This window comes from Atta colombica, unplaced genomic scaffold, assembly GCF_001594045.1.
Source record: "Atta colombica isolate Treedump-2 unplaced genomic scaffold, Acol1.0 scaffold125, whole genome shotgun sequence".
Taxonomy (NCBI): Eukaryota; Metazoa; Arthropoda; class Insecta; order Hymenoptera; family Formicidae; genus Atta; species Atta colombica.
Window position 1 is genome coordinate 2,566,425 of NW_017259212.1, and position 23,780 is coordinate 2,590,204.

General features: G+C 34.3%; 1 protein-coding gene across 1 annotated transcript in view; it reads left to right on the forward strand.

Annotated features, from left to right (window-relative positions):
* The first annotated feature begins 11,643 nt into the window (after positions 1–11,643).
* Positions 11,644–23,780, forward strand: part of LOC108694818 (transcription factor collier) — an 84,136-nt gene continuing 71,999 nt past the window's right edge. The window contains exons 1-2 of the mRNA XM_018204492.1: positions 11,644–11,714; positions 20,641–20,794. Coding sequence (XP_018059981.1) covers positions 11,644–11,714; positions 20,641–20,794 — 225 coding nt within the window. The remainder of the gene's footprint in view (positions 11,715–20,640; positions 20,795–23,780) is intronic.

Here is a 23,780-nt window from a genome sequence, read left to right on the forward strand (position 1 = left end):
GCGCAGATCATTCCAACATTATTGCAACAATATTATAATGTATTAGTAATATTGTAGCAATATTGGAAATGTTGGAACAGTGTTTGCTGTAATCTTCTGTATTGTATAAATTAGATACATTCAAGTATCTAGTAAGTGAATTGTATCTAGCATAAAATATAACAAGATACTTATTAATTATTACAAAAAGTTGAGGTTAATAAAGTCTATTATTAGGCATTGTTCCAATCAAATTTTCCGATTTTCTATATTTGATTGCAACGATATAACTCTTGGATACTAAAAGAATAAAATGCTGGTCAATTATCTTTTGGTATTGTGTTCTACGATAGCAAGTCGTTCCCGCGACGGGTGATGTACATAGCCAGGATGAACGAGGACTCAGGGAGCACCGAGTGATAATAAAACCTGAACAATCAAGCGGCACGTGTAAGACTCTGAGTCGGTAAAGTGAACGCGAGGATATACACGAGGATACATGGAATGCTCTAGCTAGAACCGAAAGATCCTGGTGGATGAGTGTACAGGGCAAGGACGATAAAAACCAACCTTTATGACATGGTGGAATTACCACTATTCGTCGAACGAACCAACGATGACCAGCCGATGTCTTCACTCTTGCCACTGATTTTATCCTTATTCCTATATACGTATAATTACTTCGCCGCAAGAAAGATTATGAATTAGTTACAGATTTATCAACTATATCTATAACAACTCGTTAACATAACAAGCTTTGTTTTCCATCAAAGTTAATACCATTTTCAATAAACACTAACTAAAAATAACCTAACGTCAACGTTATAATTTTTATACTCAACATATAACTGTTATGTGATTTACATTGTTATGTGTATTACATTTATATTATTGAGTGTACATTACATTAATGTTGTTATTTTAATTGATGCTTACTAGATTGCTTAGAATATTATATTACGTTACAGTTATATCGATCATTTTAATAAAATTTTAATATATACGCGATATTTGATTTATTTGTTTGTTAATGATAAAACAACATACATTTAATTAACATTAGCAGAAATTTAGTTTATATTAGAATTATAGCACGCAGGACAAGTGAATGATTTTAAATGAATGACAGCAGTGTTTACGCAACGTTCGGAAGCCGCCAGTGTAATAATGGATTTACAGAGAAAACATGGAAGCGTGGCAGGCCGAATCAAGCCAGCGTGAAACAAACAGTGGATATTGCACGCAATGTGTCGCGCCTCGATCCAGAATCAGTCCTCTGCAAACACGTTAATGTGCGAAATACACACATCTTGCCGCGACTAATATTGCGAAAATGCTATTAGACAAGACCCTAACATGTAGTCCCACCATAAGAAATGGTAGTTTTATTAAAGTTACGACATTGCATTGAGATATTACTATTCGTTCATAATTTACAATGCATGTAATTGTCACTTAAATTATGATTTTGATATGTAATAGAACAAGATGTAATAGAACTTGCATGTTTATATGCCAATATTAAGCATTATTCTATAAATCGCACTCGATTAAAAAAGTTAAATAAAATTTAATTCTGCTTATATTTTATTCTTTTTAAGAAATTAATAAGCAATTGCCGCAAGAGGGAGAGAGAGAGAGAGAGAGAGAGAGAGAGAGAGAGAGAGAGAGAGAAAGAGCGTGATAAAAAAAGTGCTGCAATAATTATTTTAAACGCCATCGTTAGCAGTGTGGATATCCAGGTACCTACGGAAGGGTGGACGTATCCGCGGGATTTTGTTAGAGGGAGAGGCTACGCGCAGTGGGATACGGGTGCGTTTACGCAATTACTCGATATTACTGCTCTGGGCATCGGTAACTCTGCTAGCTCTTTACCAATAAACGCATAATCTCGTAATACCATTGATTTTCAATTCGTTATTTACCTGCCCTCGGCGGGGTTCTCAAATGGAAGAAGTGATTCTGCGCAGTTTAATCGGATCGCTGATTCGAGTATCGGCTAACTAGCCGCGAAGCCGAAACGAATATCGTGGAAAGTGTCATCGCGGGAATAAAAGTTTTTCGCTCGTGTAACGAAAAATCGCCAAACCCGTTCCCATAATCATAAATTTCGTCGCGCTGCCACGATAAATGTTTCAAAGAACAGAGCGGAAATTTGTCCATACGATATAAAGCATTCGAATGAGAATCGCGGTGCAGTTAGCGCGAATGACTGCTCGGTAATTACAACAAAATACGCTAATATCACCCACTCTATATGAACCCTGGGTCAAGTGACCCTACGCGGTGCATCGGTCCGTATGTCGATGCAACAGACCGTACCAAACAGGTAATGCATGCGTTATTAACATTGGCAATTTTTCGTATTAATTAACCGGGAATATGCGGTAGCATCCAATTAAAGCTGATAAAATGTATACATTGTATACGGCGCAATGAACGGAAAGAACCTCATTTGCTCTAATACATAAAACATCATGTATACAATAAGCATAATTTGGTTGCTACAATTATTATTCTCTACGAGGAAAAATGGGACAATCATATTTATTTTCACCCAAACATGTGTTTATCATGACATTAGTGACATTTGCAATCGAAATTTGTTTATAATATATTTTATAATAAATAGTAATAAATTTGTTATATCTAAATCTTTTCTTATTGGTAAATAACAGCTGATCAATAATATCAACATGAAATTGAGATAAATAAATCTCTCAATATAATTTCTTTTAAAATTTTATGAACTTTAAGATTTAATCGAGCGTACTCTCTAAAATTTTTATAATTCTAAAGAGTGACAAAGAGTGATAATTGAGTGAATGTTGAAAAAGATTGGCTCAATTTTTAATTTTTAAAATGAGAGAGAGTGAGATTTCGAGTTAAATCCTACTTCAAACATCTTAGAGAATATGCATTAACAAACGTCATCTTAGAATATATAGGATAATAATCTGGCGTTTCATTAAATTCGCTTTCTACGATGCACATAACAAATCGATTGAACGACCAGCATATAAAAGCCTTTACCCCCTAACGTCATCGTCCGTTCCTAAGTTTATGCAAAGGAGCGGCAGGACATCAGACTAGCGGGCAGCGAATACGTAGGAGAACAAGATGGCGGTCTCCCATGAGAATTCTCGAACGAGGTCGCAATCCAACGGATACACGTCCCGTCGACGACGCTGGAGACCTCCGTTTCGCTTCTATGTCTCCTCCACATCCTTCTTTCCGCGTGTTCGCCCTGTTCTCCTTGTCCACTTCGTGCGTGGCTTAGCTACGTTTGGCAGCGTGACCTCGTGTCTCCCGCAAAATTTTCTCCCCATATGGACCGACGCACAGGTCTGAAAAGTTCATGCGATGCACGCGTGCACGCGAGCCAGCCTGGCAGATCAGAGTAGTAGCCGTCCGCGGGTATTAGCTGGTAATCTATTTAAGTCATTAGCGGGAAATCGAGACGCGCGTAGCGTGTCGAAATTAATTAACGGAAACACACGGCCATTTCTATTCCAATAACGAGAATTGAACCGATATCGTTCCCAATACGCGACGATACGTGATGTCAATTTACAAATTAAGCAATTTTTCATAGTTACTAATTTTTATTACAGGATTATGTACTGCGTATAATAATTATCTCGAAATTGACAATATTGAATTGACTAATTAGCATAACAATAAGGACAGATTTTCAAATTGAAGAGTTTATTATAACAATAGATTAACTCGCTTTTTACAAAATATAATTTAGCTTACTATTTCTCATTACTTTAATTTTATATGTTGATTCTGATAATGAGTCTTTAGTCTGTAATCGATAAATCCGAATCTACAATAGATTTTAAACTTCAAGCCGTAAGAAATTGACTAATTGCAGGAAGAGTCAAATGCGAGGAGAAATAATTGACTATAATTTATCCATTTCTTATGGCTTAAGACATATAATACTTACCGGCTAATCGAAAATCTTAAATTTTAATCTAAATCAGTAATTTTACGCATCTATAATGAGTCTCTAATTATATAGCGAGTCATTTGGCTTGACTGATGGAAAAAAAGAAAGTTAAATTTTCGGAAAGATATTAACCGATCGAGAATCATAATGTAACAAAAATCTTTATGTGCGTACAAATACACACATACATACATACATATATAGTGATGAAAATAAATGATAAAAATTTGATTGCAGTCATCAATAACACAAACATCTTTTTTCAAATAAACTGATGGTGACTATCGAAACTGACGAGGCCACATGATTGGCCAATCGTAAGAAAATGGGTAGTCGGTAATTCTACATATTGGCTGTTGGCCAACCGCACCGATTCACTGACTACAATTCACCGATAGCCCTTCTGACTCACTGATAAAGGTTTAATGCCTGTTCTATAATATAGGGCATATATGCAAGTCGTAAGCCATAAGAAATTGACATTAATCACAGTTGAATATGACAAAAGTATTTCAACTATTATTAGTTAATTCCTTACGGTTTACGGGTTGTGACTCTATTGTAGAACAGGTTTAAGTAAAAATTATCGAATCAGTATAAGAGTTCATTTTTTTTGTTTTACCAAAACAAAATTTTGTAAATTAATCCACTGTTGCAATGAGTCCTTCAATTATTGATACGCAATTTTAAACTGAAATAATATATTTGCAAAAATATGCATTTAATATTATTAAACACTAAGATCCGCTTTAATTAAAAGTAAGATTATTTTTACTAATTGATTCCTTCAATTATGTTATTATAACTTGATATAATTGACTTTGCTTTTTAAAAAAATATGGATTCGCCAATTGTTTTCTATACTTTACATTAACTTTGGAGTTTATTTTCTCGGTTTTTACAAAATGTGAGTTAAGCGACTGTTGCAATAAGTCCTTCAATTATATTATTAACTTGTTTTTAATATTCGAGAAAACTACTGTTTTACAAGAGCAACCTAAAATCATCTTATCATTCTGATAGAGAGTCTCCGCAAAATAAGTTACATTTTCAGATACGGTAACCCTTGACGAGCACGCAACGGTCGAAGTCGTGTACGGTCCCTACGGCTCTCGAGGGTATCCTATCTTCGACAACGCACCCTCCACGAATCGCGCTATCTCGCCTCTCGCCGGAACGATTTCTCGACTTGGATGCATCGTTACGCTTTGGCTAACTGGCCGAATTTCTCGTGTCCATCCCCAAAACGATCGACTAACGACCGTGTGCACGAACATTGTCGACCCTTCCGCGAATCACCGATGAAACCAACGATATACAGGGTCAGTGGTAATTCGTAGCACTTAGCGGTGATGTTGATCGCTCTCTCTTAGAATCTCTGGTGAGACATAAGCTCTATGCGGTGTGCGCAAGCTTCGATGAAATTAACAATTATCTGCAATAAGGATATGGAATAATTTGAACTTCGGATAAATTTTTAAATGGAACTTATAAACGCTATTTTATCCTATTCATGTACATGAATTTCTGCGTGATGAGATGCGTCAGCGTACTAAATGTGACACGCGTAATTTGTCGTGGGATAGAAAAGTGAAACAAATCCTTCGTATTATAGACAACGGATGGCAAAATCGCTATTGCGATTCGCTAGGTTCTATCCGTTAGATATATCATAGGGGTCGTATGGATGGTCAGCGACGTATCGAGTGGTCGTCCTTGCTTATCACTAATTCAAGAGAACGTAGATCCCTGGATATAAAAATAATTTGGTTTATGGAAACAGACGCGTCCTCGATTCGGGTAGACGGAGTTTAGTGGTGGTTACGACTACTGTGACCATGCGAGTTCACGGAATAAATCATGAAGTGATCTCTCCAAGTTTCGACCGGAATATACGGAAGTTTCGTAACACATAAAAAATTTCTCTAATATAGGCAATTTCTTATTTTTCATTGATCTTACGTCCATTTCATGGATGCGAGCAATTTTCTACGCGGAATGAAAATATAATAAAAATCCTGTAGTTTGAAAATCCGTTCTGCGGATACAGCGGTAAAGGCGACGGTCGTTTTCCGCTCAAATCACGCCTTAGAGCTTATCTCGTCGAGGAAAGGATTAACGACCAACGTGCCTCTTATCGGCATAAAGGTAAACCCCAATGGGCTAGGAACACAAAACGCAATGGCTAATGACGTTGACGCGGCAACCTGTTGTCCAGCCCTTTTGAATGGGAGCACACGAACAGGATGTGGCCGTGCTAATAAATAGTCCCGTCCGATGGCGCATCTGCGTAGGAAAAACTTTACTCGAAAAACTCGAGCACCCCTTAGGGGCTCCCGTGCGCACACCCGCGCTCACCCCCCTGTGAAACATGAGGCGGCATTATCATTATAATCACGCATCGATGCGCGCTGATCAGCGGTATTGTCATACCAAATGCTGAACTCGAGAAAGCGTAGGCAAATACAATGAGGATATGCTACGTGGTTTTTAGCATCGCCTTTTTGTGAAATGCATGATCCCAAGAGACGACATCTCTCTCTCTCTCTCTCTCTCTCTCTCTCTCTCTCTCTCTCTCTCTCTCTCTGAGACTTAGATTTACCCCAAGATTACTAATCAAACATCTGTTCATGTTTGAATCAAAGATAAGAATTTTGATAACGTGAAATAATTGTTTTGATTTTTCGTCAAAATTACTCAAGCAATTGCTCTTAAAAATTATTGTAACGTAACAAAATACTCTAGAATAATCATTTTAAACAGTTGTATGTTAAGTAACCATCCAAAAAAGAATACGCAGCACAAAAGTTCACATCATTTCTTGTTTGTTAAGCGAATACGATTTTTCGTTTTGACGAATACTTACAGTCTGAACGGTTGACAGGTGGAGATGTTTCGATTTAGCACAGACGAAAATAATCAAAAGACTACTTCACGAATCGCAAGTGCAAGTGCAAACATACTTTATCATAGAATTCTAGACATTTCTACTCCGCGCACATGTTCCGAATTCGCGAGCCTGAGGGATGCCACCCCATATGAGCGTCACATATGTCGAGGTCTCTTCGACAGGACCCTTCTTGCCCATAATGTACCATTGCATACTAGTAGTATGCTTCGTACTCCAGACCGTAGGGTGCACGGATACTATTACCGTAGGGCAAGTGCGGTTCGCTATGGCAACACGCCCGCCTATTTTAGATTTTGTAAAATCAGCAGAATCATCGATTCGTGCCAAACATGCGAAATTCACATTGTCGCTATTTTTGTCTGATAAAACACATTTAATTGTACGAGAATCTGAAAACTTCTTAAAATTAATCCGAAAATAAATGATTTGTTATTATCTTAATTTTTCAAAATAAAAAAAGGATTTTTTATGTTAATTGTTTTAACTAAAAAAATTACATATCATGCAGGGATGGATAAAAGAACGATTGTTGGATATGATACAACTTCTTCAATATATATATCAATAATTCATTATATTACAAATTTATATTATTTTATAAATTTATATTGCTCTCTTGTTCCAAAAATGAAATAATTAAAAAAATATTTTCAAAATTTTCGAGTTATTACTATATAAATGTAAACATTCTATTAATTATAAGTTAAGTAAACTTACTTAACTTTATAAAAAATTGTTAAAAATCATAATTCAAAAAGCTCTTCTATGGATTACTAAATAATAATAACTAAATTGCTAAATCGCCGTAAAGTCATTTTTTAAGAATTGTTAAACAAAAAAATAATAAAATAACATTCGATCATTTTAAAAATAAAAATTTCTTTGTCGATATTATTTGGTTAGTCAATAATTTTCTGTCAAATTGAAAAATAGGTTTTTTCTTTTTTTCTGGGAAATTTAATTTTTTGAGAGAGTCATATCTATATTACAGATCTTAATTTCTTAAATCGACAATTTTTATTATGCAATATTTTTTTTGCTTTATCAACAATTTTAATGCATCGGTGAAGATTTTTTTACTCATCCATATTGTAACTATAGAGCTAGATAACTAAATCGAAAATTCGTTTGACAGTTTCATCCGCAGTCGCGATCCCTTAAGTTACCCTATTGTAGGGACGAGTTCTATGGAACAAACAAAAAAACATTATCATAGCCTAATAATAAGCTTAAAAGGTAAGCTAACTAGTGCAGAATGTACCTACGCAAACCATAGTAATACTGAGTCGTACGACCCTCTCAATTAGTAATTGGATTTGGTCGGTGCGGTGATGCTCATTTGACATCATTGGGACATTTAGGTACGTCGACACCGCTCGCAATTGGATTACTGGAATATTTAAGAGAAATGTCTTTACATAAAATTTATTAAAATATTTATTACTCAATATGCAGTTTTTCTTATTACTATTTTTGTCATGTTTCTAGATAATAAATAAACTTGAAATAATAAGTTTTTATAAAGCATAAAGAACGGTTTCATTTAGAGAAATTTTGTGGATTTAACTTCAACAGATCATTCTCTCAAAACATTTTGTTTTTGCAAACTGAAACAATCTTTCTTTTTAAGGATCGAAGCATAACATAGCAAAAAGTAGCACCTCCATTTCTAAATAGCTTCTCATACTCTCGGAGCCGCGTCATTGCCATAAGGTGGCAATGTTACAGGCCGTTGGGCAGCTGAGAGGGATCTCATGAATCACGGCACTGAAAAAGAAGACGAGCCTCAGAAAAAAGGAGATTGAAACCGGTTTGGCACGCGCGTATGTCGAGTGTTTCGTAATGACGCCTGCAGACCCTCATTAAGTTTCATTATCTTGCCATATGATAAACATTAATCGGCGACCCTTGACACTTTGTACACGATGGGTGTAGGTTAAGTAATTTCAGCGCTTATTCATTAATTTTGCAACTAGCAACAAATAGATAGATATTTCAGTTCAGTTTAAATATTTCTTTAAACGCAAATATAAAAATATGTAGATATATTTTATAACGTAGCATGTAGTGTATTAATATTGGATTGTCTACGATCAATTTTAATTGATAGCACGACTGTTAGCAATAACAGAAACTTGCAAATGCAAAACAGTCAAAGAAGTAGATTCAAGACGGTTGAAGTGGAAAGAAGGGAGGAAGGCCAAATTACCCGGCACAGAACACATTATCTCCACTTGATAGGCCCCATACTCTTGAAGCAGTGGCTCTCCGACGTACATTGTTTGAACAAAATCACGAGAAGAATAGATTTTCTTTGCATTCTTACATTAGTAAGAAGATTGTGAAACACTGCAAGACTCTTCTTTCTCTTCTTTCCCTTCTAACTTCGCGATTGCCTTTATTCCCTCCATCACATAAATTTATTCAAACAAATTCTATAATTACTTTTTCGACCCAACTGCCACTTGACCTAAGATTTATACACTCGATTACCTAGCAACACTTAACGTTTTTGTCCCTTATCCGAATCTTGTAATTTTACGATAAGCTTATTTTTTTTTAATAAAATAAAACCAAATAAAATATAAACTATAATAAACTTATAAACATTAAAAAAAAACATATAAAATGTTTTGCATTGATGAATCAACATTTTATCCAAAATATATTTTTTAAGAAGTTTTTTTAGATATAAAAATAAATAATGATAAATATTTGCAATTCTTTTAAAAGTAATATGAAGACAATCAAGATTTAATCAAACTAAAAATAAATAAAAAGATTTTACTATGATAAATAAAATATAAAAATAATATATGAGATACGATTTGGTTTGACTAATTTGTATCCACAAAAATCAATTACTATTAACAGCTAAACAATCGATCGAAGAAGTGATGAAGAAATCTGTTTGGTACATTCGAGATTCTGTAGATTTCGGAAAAAAGGATCATAGAAATTGGTTCTTTTCTATCATCTTAATAAAAACAACAGTTAAATAGGAGTACAATTTAAAGTGAAATGTATTTCAGTACATATCTTAATACATATCTCATCGGTGGATATTATCGGATTAAAGTAAAACTCTTGTGAGAACTTAAAAGTTGAGACACAAAAAATACTAATTTCAATCTTAATACACTTCATCTATTAATATGTTGGAATCTATTGAAATATTATTATTTATGTGGAATATTTACTTTTTATAAAAATTTAACAAAAATAAATGGCATTTAAGATTAAAATAATAGAATTCTATAAGGAATTTATTTAAAAAACAGAAGTTTAACTTTTACAATAGTTTTTATATATTTATGCCTTTAAACACAAATGAGGAAAATGTCATATTTGGTAAAGCAGATCTTCGTGCCTAATAACATTTTTTATGAATTTATTCAATTTTCATTTCAAACAAACTTTACGCCGATTATTTATCAATCTTGAAACATAATCCTAAACTGAAGCTGCAGTAGCAATGTTACAAATTAAGTTAATCATTCCTTTAACTTTTACTCTAGGAAAGGAGCATCATAGCATGGACCTCGTTCGTGTGCGGCTCGCGCCGGAATGACAGTCTCTTGATGTTGCCGCCACGGCGCCACAGTCTTTGGTGTCCTAGATGGGCGTTGATATGGGTATGGGTAGCTTCATCCATTGGTCGTGTGACTCGCAGTTGATTGGTGCACACTACAAGATGGGCAAGACCTTCCAGACAGGCTGGTCGATGCGCGGTATTACTCGTAGCCGCGCCCACTACGATTCTCCAGACCCGACCCCACTGGGACCTGCTGGCACGCCGCTAGTGCCGGCCCTGACACATTCGACAAGCGGCACCGTAACGGGAAGCAACGTGCGACTAGGGACTTCGAAGGACCTCTCCGCTGATCACGAGACACGTTTGCAACGTTTTGGTGGCGACAATAATACGCCAGGGTGCTGCCAGCAAGTGCTCAGATTACCATCGCTATACACGTTTGTTTCTCAAACATCATCATTTAGTACAAGAATTGTAGGAGAATTTCGAAAAAGGGCATTTTTTTGGAAAAACTCAAGAGACGGCCGATGACATCCTTCACGAGGTCTATGAACGTACGCGTTGCATAGAGAGTGATACATTAGTGATAAAGATCCGCGATCGATAAAGGACAAGGGACAGTATCCTGCGTGAGCAAGTGAGAACAGTGCATTGTGAGACATCAACGTGGTCCTTAGTGCGCGCTCGTATCGCGAACTCGTGGCACGCACGTTCGGACGCATGTGCACCGGCACGCGGTCGGTGCGCCCGGCTTGACGGTGCGGTTCGGAAAGACGCGACACCGTCAGTGGTGAGCGGACGTTCATGCACCGCCACGGGCTGCCGGCCGCTAACGTTCCAGTGATAATGATTCATGCGCGTTCTTAAAGAAACGTGGCACCGAACGTACCCGCTCTGACGGAGAGACAACCGGTGGAGTCTCTCGCGGGGACGCGAAGGGGTGATCGAAGAGGTGACGAAGATTTCTGCAAAGATTGGCAACGCGAAGGAGGAAGCCTGTTGCCCCAAGAGAGTCCGTACGGCCTCACCACGCGGTCCGACGAGTGGAGCAGTCTCCTGCCCAGCTCCACAATCGTGGGTGCTGGGGGGTCACCATGGCTCGGACTCGGAGGAGGTGGTACCGGGGCTACCACAGGAGGCGGAAGTCCCGTCGAGCTCGAGGGCCACTGGGGACGTAAGCTGTACAGCGCGAGTGTGGCACCACCACCCCCGCCGCCTCATCATCATCCGCGAGCACCGTTGGTTTTTGCGCCTCAAGATATGAGGCAGATACTGAAAGAGGAACCTGTGCCACGTGCTTGGCCGCAGCCCGCGCTCGCCGACAACGGAACGTGAGTACAGAAAAATACTATAATCTTCATGTTTGACAGAAAACAAAGAGTGATTGAGATATGTGATTATATCTACTGGCGGAAATATAATAGATAATTTTGATATATGTTGTCGGAAACACTATCGGAAGAATATTTACGATTAGTTTTAACATTCATTTCATACAATTTTATTATTATTAGCGTAAGAATTAATTTCACATTGATGATATACTTATTATTAATTAATAATATATTTACAGTCATGATATATTTATGATATATTTACAGTTTTATTTATTATAAGAAATGTTTACGTAATACATATAATATATGGCTAAATGTAAATTGGATTATCTCTTTAAACTATTTAACTTAAAAGATATCTATATCATAATTTATCTTTCAACGGAAAACGGCTCAAAAAGAAAAAGAAAACATTTTATGCGATATTCTTTCTGCTAATTGATGAACAATATATTTATAATTGCGTGATTTAATCTTTTTTTTCAATATCACATTGCTTTTATACTTTAATGATATATATTTTTAAAGACATAATGTATTTTTCAAAACACATAAAATGTAAAACATATACTGTAAATTTTTACTTGAAATACTCTATTATATATGTGCTACCATTTTCGTTATTTACTTATCGAACAAAACAAAATATTTATTGTGCAGAATTATAATTATTATGCTTGATTTTAGTTTCTAATTCATTTAAATAATCAAGTATACATGCGAACAATGTGATAACATTAAAATGCAGAGATATATACTCACATTTAATAGAAATTGTAGAAATATTTGTGCTGCGCTGTTATAGTATTTGCCGTCGGATCGCACGGCGAGTTATATCTTTGTGTAATGGTTTTAATCACACATTTTCACTAAAATTATAATAATTTTTGACATTATGAACGTCTAAGAAAAATTGATTTTACATAAATATGTAAATTATATTAAGTTTATTTAAAAAACGAGTAATTACATGGTTATATTATACTAAAAAAGGATAAGCAATTCGTAACAGTAATCTAAAGCGTATTTTCTTTCCTATTAAAATATTTTAAAAATATTTTTTTTGTCACAGAATACAACAATTTGTCTATATCGCTTTTCTTTATTACAAATCGTCATGACCTGTTATAAAAAGATCACAACTGTACCCAAGAAAGATATTCTGCCATTTAACGGCATTCTGTGTTAATGTCAAAGGATTTTCCATTTTGTATATACATATTTTGTATGACCTTAAGAAGGTATAAAGTATAAAGTAAAAAAAAACAATTTTGTATAATTATAAAGTAAACTAGATTTAGGATTGCAATCCTCTCAATGCTAGAAAAATTCTTGCATGTACTGATATGTATGCGTACTACGGTAGCGAAAATGTAAATGACAAATTTCTTCTAACAAATACCGTTAGTATTTTGTTTATATTCTTTTATTTCAAAAGGCTATTCGAGTTATTATAATAGAATTTTCTATAAAGGAATTTATTTTTGCTCATGGCTTAAGCTTATGTGTCCTCATTTTTATGATGAATACGTGTTATAAATACACGCACCTGATTAATGTAAGATGTTTTGCTTAGAGGAAATACTAAGAGGAATTCCCCGCTTAGCAGAATATTTTTTTGCGTGAATGACATTCGTAAACATTCTTTGTTGGCATTTGTAATTTTCATTTCATGAAAACGAATTGTTGTTTTATATTTTCTAAACTTTTAATCGTTTCAAATCATACTTTGTGATCATTTGAAATCATCTGTATCTATATTTGTGTAGGAAATAATATACCATTCTTTATCTTGCAATGTCACTCAAAGAATTTGAAGACAATAGTTTGATGTCCAGAATGATTTGGAAAGGTAAATCAGATGAGCTGACGGATTCGCTAATCCAAGTGATTCTCTAACTAATCCCTTCTTCCAAGCACTGTGACACAGGGACCGACCGGAATCGAGTTAATGTAATTGAGAATTTTAGCGCCTTTTGCTCATTTGCTTTGTTCCAAACTTTTTCTGTTTTCCCTACTTTCACCATCATTTATCTCATCATTTCTTTTCTTATTGCTATCAAAATTGATATAATATCAAAATTGGTTATCGCTATGCAAATATTATTCAGCCCGCATTTGAAAAATCAAAGCGTAATGAATTTTATCAAAGTTAAAGAAAAATTTATATAGAACGCGTTGATTATTTTAAAATTAAAGATTACTAAACATAAATCGTGACATTTAGTTTCTGGAGTAATTAAAATTACAGCATATGTAAAAAAGATAAGAACTTTCTTTAAATTGTATATTTATACAAAAGATTTAAGAATTATTATATAAATATGATGTTGTTGATGAATCTTAATTCTTCCATCAAATAAATGGCTCCAGTTATTGCGAAATATACAATGATCGAATACAAAATTTTGGAGTATACATATTTTGACAAATTTAATTGAACCAATGTTGCGGCAATCTGAATAATTGTATTACAAAAGTTTAAGAGTCGCAAAATGTTAAACGTCAACTTTCGCCTTCATGGAAACTCAAGCTGGAAAGTTTCGTTTCCTGCTACTAAGAACAGTTATACCACACAACTGCGTTACATCGAGATCAACTAGGAGGGGTGTGCGAAACTGTTTTAAAACTCCCGCGAAGCACAGGCATAAACTCTCGCGCTTTTTAAAAACCCCTAAAAAAGTTATCCACCTAATGAAGCAGTAAACCATCGCACTCGAGGGAAAGGGCTGTCGCGCAGCGAAAAACGATGACCTTTCGTATGAATAAGAGACAAAGGAAAAAGAGTGTGAGAAAAATTGCTATCGATCTTTAAAACTGTAATCGCTTCAACAAAATCTCAGCAAAGTAATACACATTATCGTAATACACATAAACTTTATATTATTGAACATACACGCTAACGTTCTATAAAATAACGTTCTATAAAAAACATTAATTTTAATCTTTAAAATAATCAATTTAATATTACTCTTGTCATAATTTAAAGACGATCGTAAAGCTAAACATTAAATGTTTGCTATACCACGTAATAGTTAATATGCTTTAATATAACATATAATCATATTATATTCAACTTTTAATTAAAATATGTGAAAATTATTTACTATCAAGTATTCTCATGCGAGATATTTACAAAATATATGCATCAGAGTGTGTTAATAACTAATAGATTTTTATGCAGCAAAAGGTACGATGAAACACGGTGCTAAATTGAACAACGTTCGCAGTAACGCGCCCTGGTAGCAAATTACATTCGGATATATTACAAATTGCTCATTATCTCCGTGCGCATTATGAATCGCGTTGGGCTCGAGCGTAAACAGAGCGCGCTTCGGCTAACTCGCAATAACTAACGCCCGACGGTGCGTATTACCCACGGATTTATTGTAATTCTCTACGATTGCTTTATCCGTGAATTCGTAACCATATCGGTAGCATCGTATTATCCACATATATTCCATAATGCATGCCATACAAATGGCATAGGTCGCATCTCTCGTGTATAAAGTATAAGTAGCATTGATCAGTTTGTCCGACAATCTAGCGTTCCTCCAAATACGTCGAAGATCGCGCCTTGTCATCATTTAAACAACGATTACGTTGTTATCCAAGTGATATCACATTAATTTTACGTAAAAATGAAAAAGTTCCGACCAGCAATTATCTAACGTGATATAAAACGCAATTTCCTTCGTAATTTCACCCATATGATTCGTAAACTGCGCGAATGCGTCGCTTTTTATTCGCCGGTAAGTGTTCGTATTTGAACTATATGCGCGATTTCGCAACATTTTGATAATTAAGGCCGCAACACAGACTTTTGCATAAGAGGAGAGTGGAAGCACAGAGTTTCGCATGATGCGTAATGCATAAAAAAATGAATCAATCAAAGATCTTTATTTTCTTCCTTTCCATGAAATAAAAGACTGTGATTGATTTTCTTACGCTTTATGTAAAAGTCTATGCTCTGACTTTAACATTGCATAGCACATAAAGCCCATTCTATAATATTTCGTAAGTGTAATTGTAAGAATTAATCAATCATAGTCAAACATGAAGATAATATTCGATTGCGATTGGTTAATTCTTACGTAATTGTAGAATTAATTGTAGAATTGTAGGATTAACTAATCAAAATATAAAATAAAGAACTTCTGTGATCTTTATTTGTGAGATCGCGAATGTGCCCCACACACATTCGAGAAAGGTCTCATATTCCATATTTTCATTTGCGCGTTTAAACGCATGTCGCGTTTTAGCCAATATCATCATCAGGATTGATCGAAATCCAATCGAAATCAAATCAAACTGCACAGGCATTTTAGTCGACGTGAAAGAATGATCACGCGGTGGATTAGCGGTGGCGGAGGGTCGAATGATTCGCAGGTGCTGGAACGAGCAGTGTTATCTGCGAGACCGAAAGCGCGCACGTGGCAAATTGCACGCACGAATACAGTAAACGCGAATGGAACCCGTAATTATCACCTCGGCGTCGGTCGATGGGATACGGCCGTCAACGTAAACGCATAAAGGGCACGTTATCCGCATGTATTTGTGAAACGTAACTCATAAACACTAGAAATCGTATAATTTAGAAGATAAATAATTGCGTGAAAAGTACCCATTTAAGAATCGATTAGTAAAAATATATATGGATTGTGGTATATGGATTTAATTCAATGCAACATATTTGAAATCAGTATTGTGAGAGAAAAAACCCGAGAAAAACCCAAGAAAGAAGCCTTGAGGAGAAGAACTCCTAATAATAAGGAGAAAAATATTTTTCTCTTTCTAAAATTATACTATTTCTAATTATAGATATGTATAAACAAATTAACAAATTAAATTAATTAAAACTTAAATTTAAATTAACAACATTTCTAATTATTAATAATTTTGTTATTCTACAATGTAACTATCTTTGCAGTCTGTAAAACATTTAAAAAAAAATGTTTAGCACAGAAAAATATTTTATACTTTATACTTTATACTTTATTTGTTGATGCAAATACATATGTTTCATATTTAAAGACATGTTATATTTTTCTAACAAAAAAAAAATGTTTCTTTAAAAAAGCTTCTTCAAGTTATTAATAAAGATAAGAAACAAAATATAAAGCTTTAAATTCTTTTAAAAGATTTTAAAATAAAATATGTTTTAAAATTTTAGAAATATTATTGTCTCTCTCTCTATTTACTAATTATATTCTGAGAAATTTTAAATAGAGGATTTTAAAGAAAGAAATTAATAAAAAATATGGAAAATGATTTAAAAAATGTTTTTCCCAGGGCTTGATTCTTATGTGGAAAAAAAACATTTTTCTATTTCTTTTTGCTTTAACTTCTCTTTAAAGATAGCTTCTCTTTCGGCGATTTAAATTTCTTTAATTATTTCAGGAAAATAACAATACTGCTTAAAATTCGGACAAAATTGGCAAATCATGAATTTACATTTTTTACTCTTACAACATTACATTGCTTTTCTAAGATTTATTTTCATTTTTTTTTAGTTAATTTTAGAATTAAGAATTAAAATATGGAAATTTGCAATTGTAAATTGTTATAAATCTCAACTTTTGCCAACAATCTGTGCTGTTTTTTATCTCATATAATATATCTATTCGTTATATTATAACATATTATAACACATTATATAATATGTGTATATTATAACATATTGTTATACGACATATTGTTACGTTTAATACATTGAAAAGAGAAAAAGGAGGAGGGAGAAATTCTACATTTTTCTATAGTTATGAATTTGTTTTAAAATCCAAAATTTTTTAATTATATTTTAAAATAAATTTATAATTAAGAAACGCCTAAAATTCAATCAATAAAATATATCAAATATTATTTAAATGTATAAAATCGATTCTTTTTTAAAATAATTTGAACATGAGTTTGCCAGGTATTGTGATTACCACTATAATGCTAATATGCATTATTGTCATATTAGCAATATGTACTGCGCGTATGCGCGGTTTTCCGCAATCCTCGATAGTCGCCCGAAAAGGCGTGGTGGTGTGCAGCAGTGAATTTTGGGTGATAATATAACGGTGCGGCAGAACGTGCCTACGCGTTATATAGGAATTGGTGCATGGCAAACGGGGCAAAATAATCGGACGTCGAGAGTTATGGGGCGCGAACCGGCGACCGGTTAATCAGCCACCGATAATTATCGACACGGGCAGTACATCACTACCCTTCCTCTCCCAACGCGTCCTCCCTCGGTCCTCCACCGCGATCCGCCGTCCCCCGTTTGTTCCCGAAAGCCCGCTTTGCAACCCCTTGCAACCGACCCTTTGCCGAGACCCCGCGCTTCTACTCTCTACCTGCTGGCGGCTCGGCATCCCACCACCTGGCGTGACAAACGCACCGCCGATACCATCATTTATTTCGCAAATGTGCTGCAAAACTGCCGCTATTCATTTTCGGTCCAGTCGATTCAGTTTTCCGCTCCGAGGGTCCGCCCTGATGGCCGTGCGCGCAGCTCTGTGCACTCGTGCGATGGTTTTATCGTTTCGCGACGGCACGATCGCACAGACCAACGCCGATAATACGATTTCTCGGCGGTGATTTTTAACCATTGAGTGCAATATATATTCTACGATCAATTTAAAAATTTCTTATTATTATATGTCGTAATTATTTTTATAATAATAATTATTTTTATAATTGTCACTGGAATGTATAAGCAGTTTGACAAAATTCATATTTTTATAATACTTTATGTATCTAATAATAATACGTGAATAAAATTATCTCTATATTTAGATAGAGACTTTCTATTATGATAGAACTTTCAGATAATATAATTATTCTAATAATTATTCTAATTGTTAATACGTTGTAATATAAAAAAGTAGGGCAGACTTAATAACCCAAGATCTCGTCGATTATAACGATGATTTAAAGTCATTTTTCATTTGATATCAAATAATGACTAAATAATAACGTAAAATAAATGTAATGTTTATGACTATACATTATCGTTATAAATATATCGTCATTTCATCGTCAGTTTTATATTACATTTAATATATAAATAATAGATGACATTATTAATTACTGTTGTTCTTAATTAGGCAATAATTGCAGGTAAATAAATATATATTTTTATATTATATTCTTTCCTAATAGCACAATTTATTGGCACAATACTGGAATAATGTATTTCCAATGCATATCAATGTATCGCTAATAAATTGTACTATTAAGATTGCAATTATTACTAATTAAAAAAAAAAATTAATAATGTTATTCTATTATTTATTCATTACATTTTTCGTTACATTATTCATTACTATTTTTTGTATAAAAGTTATACCTTATCTTATATTACGTTATTATGGTGTAAGATTATGTATTTCTTATCAGTTATGCCATAATTTTTTTGTTATAGCTATCATGTTATAGATATCATTCGTCTTAGGATTTTTTTGTTCCTGACGTCTTTTACGTGATTTTAGTAATATTATTGACTCATAATAGATATTATATTGATACCTTGCAATTGCAAACACCTAAAGAAAAAATTAAACAAAATCGACGATTATTTATACTTATAAAAGTCTTTATTCAAAGGAGCTAAGTTATTTGGCTTCAATCTAATAATTTATATTTTATTAATATATTATTTATATTTTATTAAAATATAAACTATAATTTTTTACAAATAATAAAATCTTTATTGTTCAGAGTTATCCACTGTCACGCGGGACCATGTCGAATTAGATTTTATTTTTTATTCAAAATTATAGTTTTATATTGATAATATATAAATGTTAATAATTTATACTTTAAAGTCAATATATCTTTTGAACAAAGACTTCTATATAATTATAAATATAATAATCAGCTTTATTTAATTTTTTACTATTAAGTACTTCTAATTTCTCTATTCTTTTCTACATTGAAAATCTATTAACAAAATTTACCTTAAAAGATGTATGCGTTTTACGGAGTCGCGTATTGTAGTGCGGCACTAAGCTTATATCACTACCAAATTATCACTGAATGCGAGAAGTGATAGATTATTACTAATATAATGCAATAGTATATTCACGTTTACTTTGTGTTCGCAATTTTTTTACTCTCGCCTAATAGTAGTGGAATGGAAAACTCTGAGTTTTACAAAATCAATTCGAATCTGAGATCTACGCGCGGGCTGTGCGAAGCAACATACTCGAAAAGGGGACTTTCCGTGCCATTACTCAAAGATGGCATTGGAGTCCAGCGGCCTAATCTCGGCACATGAGACCTTAATAGGATTTTAAGGCGTCGAGACCACCTGCGCGCTTCCCCACGGTCGACCTCGTTTGTCTTTCCTCTCCGCCGGTTTGAGCATTCTTATTGCACCCAAGGATTGAACTGATACGCCTCTTTGACTTCGCGACAGAGAGAATATCGCTTAACATTTCACCTGACTGTTGAAATTCAAAGATTATTTGCGCTTATTCGAATAAAATAATCTTATCTACTATTATCTTTACACACATATATAAATTTATATAAAAGATTAATTAAATCGTAAACTCAGTCATATATTTGCAATAAAAACAATATATTAAATTACGCAATATTGATTTTATTTTGAAATATTTCATTTTTGGAAATAAATTTTTATAAAAAAAATCTTTACTCTATCACCTTTTTAATTTAGCCAAGAAGATTTCACATTTTTTACTTTAATCTGACACATCCATTCATTCTTTATGCTGATTTTTTGAAATTTAATCGCTAACATATCAATGTCATTATACTTATAATTTACAATAAAATATATTATTGAGCATATTATGTATTTGATGCAATATGTTTGTATTGTATTAAAACGTTTGCTATAAGATTTATATCGTAATATATGTAGTTAATGACAAATCCCTGAAATGCGATATTTAATCTATTATAGGGTTGGCGTGGGCCGGGCGCATTTCGAGAAACAACCACCAAGTAACTTGAGGAAGAGCAATTTTTTCCATTTCGTAATCGCCCTTTATGATCGACACGGTCAACCAATTGAGATCGAAAGGACGTCATTCATGGGCTTCGTCGAAAAGGATCAGGTAATAATTTCTGCTATTACATTCGAAGAAACTTTCACGCAATTCGATAAACTGTCATTATGATCGTGATACAACTAAGTATCTAAACATAAAGACGCAAGAAAAGAATTTGAAAAACTCGAGATATCGCGTCAAGATATTTTTCTTTCAGAACGGCGCGCGACGATGGCGAAAGCAACTGAGTTCGCGAGTATCCGCGGAAATGAGCGACGATAGCGGATGATTAAGTTCGAAATTTCAATGCTTCGCGCTAACTGCCACTCTCCGGGGAGATCGGATAGAAAAAAAGGAGAACAGGCCCTTTATGACGCCAGGGGAATATCGTGCAAGCGCGCGCTTATCTCGATAATTGCCGTTTCCATCGGGGCCGGCGTCAAATATTAAACAGTACCGCCTACGCGTGTATGCGTATGCGTATCGATGATCCGTAGAATCCATAGCAGCGACTCTTTTCCGGCAATTAGCCGGACAAGCGAAAATCCATCGGCCGCGTGAGAAATGAACGGACGCGATGTAGGATCATGAGGGTGGTCACGCAAAGCGAATGACCTACGAATAATAAAGAGCACCCTTCGAGCGCCTTCCACCTATGCTCACCTCGTACCTTCGATGGGAGATTACGTTCTGTCGGGCGTTTATTAACCAGACACTCGTGCGCGAAATATTGAGGCTTCTACAAGAAATTACCATAATTGTCGACGATACAGTCTACAACTAATTATACAGCAGTAGAATGAATTCTGTCGTGCTTATACATTTTATCGCGCTACGCGTTAGCATACCCGTACAAAAGGGCATTACGCTCATATGCTTTTAAGATCTATCACTTCACGGTTATGAAAATGTGACGAAGTTATTTTTTTTATGTTCAATTTCATTGTTCCGAGTGTTATCACAGCTGTCAGTAATAACGGCACAGGAACAATGCTATTACAAAGATCACATTTGAACAATTGTTTGGAGACAATAGAACTATTTTATAATTATCATAATAAAAAAAATTAATATAACTGTTTGTGTAAGAGCAGAAAAATACAAAAATAATATTTTCTTTCTATTGATTTTGAAAAAAGTATGTTTTAAATGAGAAAGGAGGCTTTGTCCCAAGCTTCTAAGGGCCTAAAATAAACATTAAAAATGAGCAATGAATAGAAAAGGCAGTAAAAATGAGCAGAAAAGATATGAGTCTGGATTAGACAAGATTCGATATTTGGAAAAATGGAATGCTACGTTCCATCACAATGAAATAGAAGCAATGAAAAAGAAGCTTTTTTGATGAGATTTTCGAATAGCTGTCAACTTACCCAAAGAATAATCAGAAAAGATATTTTAATTAGTGTTTTTAAAACTGTTTTTTGTAAATTGTTTCATATTGTTTAACATAAAGAAATAATTATTGTTTAACATAACTTAAGATAAAAAATATCTGTAATAACGTATTATGCAATTTTTTATTGTTTTTTTAATTCAGAAATGATATGAGTTTAACGTTGAGTGTAAAAAGGATATGAATCCTGAAATTAAAATTTTTTATTTAATTGAATATCATCATGAATCAAAATTAAATATCTAAAGCTCACTTGTAAACAATATAAATGTGATATAAGGTATAGTAAAATATATATAAAGATATATAATAGATAAAGTATATGAGCAATAGCTAGGTTACAGTTGCATAATATTTCAAATAATATCAAATCAAATAAAACATACGTTTCGACCAGAACATTCGGTCATTATCAATGTTGTTACAATAAATATATTATTTGAAATATTATGGTTTAGCAACTGTAACCTTACTGTTACTCATATACCCTTGTGTCACATTTATATTGTTTAATTGTCAAACATTTCAGAGAGAAACCAAAAATTTTGAATATTATATTTAAATTCTCAAAAGTAATTTTGTTAATTTTTTCACTGGAACTAAAATTAAAGTTTTCTATTAATACTGAATTCTTTCTGCAATCACCGAATTTAATTATAATTTCAAGGTATTACGTAAATTAATAAGGATGTTTAATTATCTTTAATGCGCATTTTAATGCACATTAATTGTGACGATTTTATACAGGAATGAAGTGACAGATGAATGAATCGACAATGAATAACGCGGTAATTCATGATAGAAGCATCGTAGACAGCTGTGAATTTAAATTTCGCTTGGAGTTATCGTATAGAACGATCTCGCGACTCCTCCCCCCTCCTCCCCCCGAAAATGTGCTCTCGGGGAAACAGACGCGATTGTCAACGCTCAGTCATCATTAGAGATCCACTTTCTATTGGTAAATTAGTACAGCTGTTTAAGGAGAAGTTAATTATCGTCGTGCGACGCAGCGTTTATTCTTATGTAAGAGAAATCGTTATGTTGGGAAACCGGACTGGATAAACAGACGCGGATTTGCACAAATATAACATATCTTCGGTATGTATGCGCATAAGAACATTAGTGCACACTACGCGCTTCATAGCTCGATTACATCATGGCTCGATTGATCAGATCTATGTATGATCTATGTACGCTATGTATGTACGCGGGACATACACGGTACACCAAACAAACGGCGGAAATCCAGATGCACGGCACGAGGAGGAGGACCAAGGTCCACGAGCGTATAAATTATCGAAACGTAATCCCGACCGTAACCTCTGGAATTCTAGCGATCTCCATTCGTGCAACGACGATGCTCTGTCGGAAGTCTCTCTATCTCTTTCTCTTCCCTCCTTCTCTCTCTCTCTCTCTCTCTCTCTCTCTCTCTCTCTCTCTCTCTCTCTCTCAATCTTCCCCTTTCTCTACTTCTACGCCTCGGGGTAACGAGGTACACCCCCTAATAAATCTATCCGCCATAAATCGTCGGCTAATTCGACACACGAAGACGTACAGTTAGATCGCGTTGTGGGACGTAACGTCGTAGATTTAAGAACATAAGGTGTGGAATGACTCGCGATCTGCGATTCAGAAAGTTGCAAAGTTTGGTGAATCGAT